The sequence below is a fragment of the Cicer arietinum genome, chromosome 5 (assembly GCF_000331145.2).
Source record: "Cicer arietinum cultivar CDC Frontier isolate Library 1 chromosome 5, Cicar.CDCFrontier_v2.0, whole genome shotgun sequence".
Lineage (NCBI taxonomy): Eukaryota > Viridiplantae > Streptophyta > Magnoliopsida > Fabales > Fabaceae > Cicer > Cicer arietinum.
The window spans coordinates 29837534-29843425 of record NC_021164.2 but is presented as its reverse complement, the minus strand read 5'-3'; the positions used below and the strand labels follow the sequence as shown (position 1 = coordinate 29843425).

General features: G+C 32.7%; 1 protein-coding gene across 4 annotated transcripts; it reads right to left on the bottom strand.

The window, feature by feature from the left end:
* Window positions 1–371: 371 nt before the first annotated feature.
* LOC105852734 (uncharacterized) lies at window positions 372–5657 on the bottom strand. Of its 4 annotated transcripts, none has more exons than XM_073368300.1 (7): window positions 5182–5657; window positions 4978–5019; window positions 4823–4886; window positions 3184–4094; window positions 1399–1684; window positions 1203–1306; window positions 372–1081 (listed from the first exon to the last, which is right to left on the bottom strand). In XM_073368300.1, exon 7 carries the CDS (start codon window positions 1061–1063, stop codon window positions 383–385), a length of 681 nt encoding a protein of 226 aa, XP_073224401.1. In that variant the 5' UTR covers window positions 1064–1081; window positions 1203–1306; window positions 1399–1684; window positions 3184–4094; window positions 4823–4886; window positions 4978–5019; window positions 5182–5657; the 3' UTR covers window positions 372–382. The 4 variants fall into 4 exon arrangements, with proteins under 4 accessions (XP_073224401.1, XP_073224399.1, XP_073224400.1 ...); XM_073368298.1 differs by having other exon boundaries at window positions 4823–4868; XM_073368299.1 differs by having other exon boundaries at window positions 3184–3319; window positions 4823–4868.
* Between the last annotated feature and the right edge of the window lie 235 nt (window positions 5658–5892).

Sequence of the window (5892 nt, the reverse complement as noted above, 5' to 3'; positions counted from 1 at the left end):
GTTGATTTAAATCTGGTCTGATCAAGTCAGCTGTTGGCATAGTTGGTCGGTATGAAGTTTGATCTGGTTGAGGAAGTTGATGTGAAGATGACGGAACATACTGATAATTATAAAAAAATATTGTTGTTGCTGAAACATTTGTTGTTGTTGTTGTTGGAAGGCAGAGATCGGAGGATCTTGGTGTTGTTGTTGGAAATTTGGAGGCAGTTGCTGCTGTTGGGAGTATTGAGAGTAATTTTGTTGCTGCTGGAATAGTGGTTGTTGATGCAAGTACTGAGGCCGAGGCGGGAACTCCTGATGAAACATAGAAGGAAATGAAAATTGTTGTTGTTGAAACTGTTGTTGCTGCTAGCTGGTTGAGGTTGATTTAAATCTGGTCTGATCAAGTCAGCTGTTGGCATAGTTGGTCGGTATGAAGTTTGATCTGGTTGAGGAAGTTGATGTGAAGATGACGGAACATACTGATAATTATAAAAAAATATTGTTGTTGCTGAAACATTTGTTGTTGTTGTTGTTGGAAGGCAGAGATCGGAGGATCTTGGTGTTGTTGTTGGAAATTTGGAGGCAGTTGCTGCTGTTGGGAGTATTGAGAGTAATTTTGTTGCTGCTGGAATAGTGGTTGTTGATGCAAGTACTGAGGCCGAGGCGGGAACTCCTGATGAAACATAGAAGGAAATGAAAATTGTTGTTGTTGAAACTGTTGTTGCTGCTCTTGAAACTTTTGTTTCCATTCCTCATTTAGTTTATCAATTGCTGCTTGTATCAGCTGTTGTGTCTTTTCTTCTTTCTCACTTGCCCATTGTTCATTTAACTGGTCAAGATTATCTACTGACGGACGATGAGATCGATCCGTACTAGCATAAGAAGAAGACGTCTCAGTCTGAATATAGTCTGTTGGACATTTCACAAATGTTGACGATAAACTACCGACACCCAACACACGCCCTTTGTACTTGCCACCACTAATGTTCATAAAACTTGTAGTGTCATATGGTTTCTGCTGCACTGGACCAGCTCGCTGAGCAGGAGGAAGAGTAGTTTGATGATCATCCCATTCTTTCATGACTTATTGAAGTTGTTCCTATATAAAAAAATAAAATAGTTAATTAATATATAATAATTTAGAGGGCTAATTAATTATAATTAGAATGTATATATATAGTTAGAGGGCTAATTAAATACTAATTAAATATATATTTAACTGGATCATTTGTGATAATTCATCCGTATACTCATTTGTTTCAGGATTAACATGAAGATAGCGATGTATCTCTGCCTGAGTGACCTCCCTTTCAAGTTGCTTTTCCTAAAATATTAAATTAATGTCAAGTTTAATTGGTGAAATGTGATGATTAATTGAATATAAATTAATAGATATATATTATAAATAGTAATTACCATATAATATTTAATTCCTCCAGTAGACATAGACCCTCCCTTATGAGTGCTGGTACTCCTCTCAGATGCTCTATTAATCTTTTCTTTTTCTTTTTTTCTGTTTGTAAGCATTTTTGTTCCATTTCCTCCACAAAGCACTCCAAACATTTTCACCAGTCCAATTCGGCCGTTTTTCCTCGCCCTTATTACGTGCGTACGCCAACATAGATGATAGACGCTTGGAGAAGCAATGGTCAAAAGAAGGGAAAACTGCAGCATTATGCTCTCTTTTCCATGTACATTTTGTCTGTTGTTTGTTTAAATTTAAAAAATATTAAAAATATAATTCAATTAAGCAATAAAATGTATAAATTGTAATTAAATAAATTAATCTAATCACTTACTTTGAAACAATGTAAAAATTGATTAACTTTACTAAATTGAGATGTCTTATCCTCTTTTATCTCACCCCAAGACAACCATGGTTTTTTATATTTCTCTTGTATGACTTCAGCCTTGTATGACTTCACTAAATGGTTTGCCTTTGTGGCGGCCTTTACCCTCACAAATGGTTGATTTTGTGGCTGAAAAACCCCTCACAAACGATTCCAACTTTAGCTGGATTTTGTGGCGGCCTAAGCCCTTCCAAAATGACAACGTTGTGATTTTGTGAGGGCTTAGGCATTCACAAAATCCAGCTAAAATTATAGTCTTTTGTGAGAACTTTTTCAGCCACAAATAAAGACAAATTTGAATTTTTGTATTTGTGAGGGTTATTTTCGGCCACAAAATATTTGTAAAGTTGGCCACAAAATGAGTGTTTTCTTGTAGTGTGTAAAAGGAGCGATGTTATTACTTCTTTTTGGCACTCTAATATGTGATATTGGGAATGTAATTGATGAGTTGTATTTTACTTTTTTAATAAGAAAATACTTTTTGTAAGAAAACATTGTTAGTAAGCTTCTAGAATTAAATTAAGAAATTATAGTTAAATCAAATTTGTTGATATTGCACAATTTTATTTAAAGAAAAAAGTTTGAAGTGTTCCATGTGTACCTTGATAAATGTGATATTCTAAATCACTTATAAAAGTTTAATTTTTCTTTGAAAAAATTTTAATTTATCCGTTGTGAATTTTTACAAATTATAGTATAATTTCTTATATTTAGTGTTTCGGGGTTTAGAGTGCTACAATTGAGAGTTTATAGATTTTTTATGAGAAAAAAGTGAAAGTTTGGGAAAGATGAAGAGGGCCGTAGTTTATAAGGATAAGTGATTGTAATAGGTTATTAATCCCTTGATTGATTTATTTTATTCTAATCATGTAATAATTTTATTTCACTATCTAATGATTTATTTTATATTGACTATTGGATGATTTAATTTATTTTAAGTATGTGTTGATTTATTGGCTATGTTAATTTTCTAATTAGAAGTATTAAGAATTAATTGTGTTAGTTTTAGGATAGATTGTGACAAACCAATTTTTAATAAGTCAAAAGTTGATTGGCCTTACAATGCATGAATGTTTGTCTTGTCAGGTGGGATTATTTTTGACATTGAATTGCATTGCCTTACATGACAAATAATAGGAATGCACATGCTTTTATAAAATAAAAAAATAAAATAAAATATGAAGCTTTTGTTTTACACCTAATTTCCTTTTATCATACAACATGTAAGTAACAATCAAATAATGGACCTAGTTTTTGGTTTCATGTTATCCTGATATGGTTTGTAGCAGAATTCATAACAGTGAAAAATACATAGAACCAAGGTTACAAAACAAAATATAACGGAGCTCACCATGTGAGTGAACATATCAAACCCAAGTAATTCCGAAGATCCGAGCAAGCATAGGTATTTAACACATCCCAATAGTTAAGGTAAAAAGCTTCTAAGTTCTTCACAGCAATATTCGATGACAGAACTGCAAAATTAGCTTGACAACGGAAAGCTCAAAACTATGAGAGCTAGACAAAATAAAAACCAAGCCACAAATGTTTACATGCAGCAAATTTGGAACATGAAGTATTTATATAACAGGGTCAATTGAACATGAAGTTCTAAAGATAACTTTGAGACAACTTAATATTTTATTATTGTATAATAGCTCATTAGTCTTATAACCAACATAATAACATAGTAGAATTGTGAGAATGGGCAATGCGGGGAAAAGAAGTTCGCAAAATCCTGAAAATGAAAATCTTCTTATTTCTTTAGAATGTCATAATATAGAATAGCTCCTTAAAATATGCAACAAGAAATGGACATGTTAAATAAATACATTATTGCAGTATTGTACTTACTTTCAAGTGCTCAAATTTCAAAGTGCCCTCTACTGCTTTCAAATTTTACAAACTAACACATGTTTTGATATGAACAATTCAGAAAGGTGTAAAATCTGTTTCTAAGTCCTGATATATATTTTGTTGAAATATCCTTATTCCTAAAAGGGGAAAAGAAACCCAATTTTTTTTCCAATAATTTACTAATTCCCATGGTAAGATTTCTGTTCCTTTTCTACTTCAACTATACTCCATTTAACTTATGTTCATCCCTCGGATGGAAACAATTTTAAGAGCATTTCTCAGAGTTTAAGAGCAGAAAGTGAAGCAAGTTGTTGAGTTCGTGCAATGTTTTTCCAGAGGTTTTGACATTGTCTTCTCCAGAACCTTGAATCCATTACGTGACTTATGATACACACCTATTGTAGGCTATAATTCCCAGCAAGATAAGTAATAAAAAGTTATTAAGCTATTCTAATATGTTGACATTATATTTTTAAGACATAACAACACATCACAAATTCATTTACTTTATCCTTTAACTTGTTTTGCTTTAAATCTTGTACATTGCGCTAAACAAAATACTCTGATTTTATTTATCCAAATTTTGTTGCTTAAATATTTCCCATTGGAGATGCACTAAAAGAAAAATGCTAGCAACAAGCTCTTTCCAACACACTCTCATCTATTGGTTAGAATTCATGAGTCCCAACAAATTTAGGTGGAAACCATGATTTTTGTGATCCATTTCCAGAAAAAATGGATTCCATTTGAATTCCAAGTTCCAACCAAAGGGAGTGTGTGTTGAGAAATGTGTGTTACGAGTGTGTTGCTATCACTAATATAAAGATTGGGTAGCATGACTTGGTAAAACAACATTCAAGACTTAGTGCAAGGGAAATATTGCATTCAAGACTGATAAAAGATGTCATTTGAATGAGCACACAAATGGAAATAATATGCAAAGTTCTCCAAACCAAAGCACGAGAGTGGAAAAAAAAGTAAAATAACAAAGGAAAACCTACAATCAATGTCTCACCTCCACGGAAGGAAGTATGCTTTCCGAAAAGGAGAAGAAGAACAGAAAAGAATTTTTGGAAAAAAAATTGAAAATGCATCGGCATAAAATAGAAGACGAAAGAAGGATTTGAACTGACCTCAAAATCCTAGTGTACTGAGCTCCAAAACTAAAAGGTTACTCTTCTGTCACAAAGAATAGGACTTGAGAAGCAAATCAGAATCCAAACATGAATAATACCAAGCAATAATGATGAGAAAAAAAGAGAGGAAGAATGAAGGAGAAGTAGCTCACAAAAGAGAAGGCTGTAGGAGAAGCTTCACAAACCCAAGATAACTTTCCAAATGAAGAGTTGAAAAGTCGATCAGAGGGAGTGAACAAAATGAATAGTAAGCCAAGAGCAAGAAAGAAAGTTCTGAGAGAACAAAATGAATACAACTATTTTTTTTATATATATATATTGAGAACTATTCTTGTCTTTCACTCGTTTGTTCTCACCTTTGTATTTGTAGCACACTTATGTGTCTTCTTTGCCAGCTTCTTAATTCTGAAGCCCTTGTGTGAAGGCTGGCAAAAGTAAACTGCAAATAACAAGGTATAACTTTTGATGGTTGATTCATACATATCAAAGGATCTTCAAGTTATGTAATGCATGTAAACATTAGCAAATTTTGTACAACAAATAATTCTTTCTACTCAATTAACAACAATCTCAAGAAACAAAAGAGTTAAGGCAGCTAAAACTGCAGATTATTATAACATATAACCCACAATTTTCTAATCAAATAGTTGGGTATATGACACTATAATCCTCATCAAACCATGCTCTCCAAATGGAATAAAGATCAATCACATGACCAACAAATATTCAAATATATAAATATAAATCCCCTGAAAGTAGAACAGATGAGATAAAATAGGAATTGTAATGCAGTAGAATGCAGGAAAATATATAAATCTTAAACATTTTATCTAACTTGGCATCCACACTTCAAGGCCCTCTTGGTTCCGATCTCTTGACAAAACTTCTTCTTTTCAAATTCCTCTAGCTTTTGTATCCTCCACAGTGACTTTTCTGCAAAACCCAACATCTATAACTTCTCTTGTGTGCTCTTGGTTCTGGTTTCAACTGAAAAACTAACACCATTACGCGTATGAACATGTATTAACTTCCCCACAAATTTGGATTATGAGCATCATATGAACTTA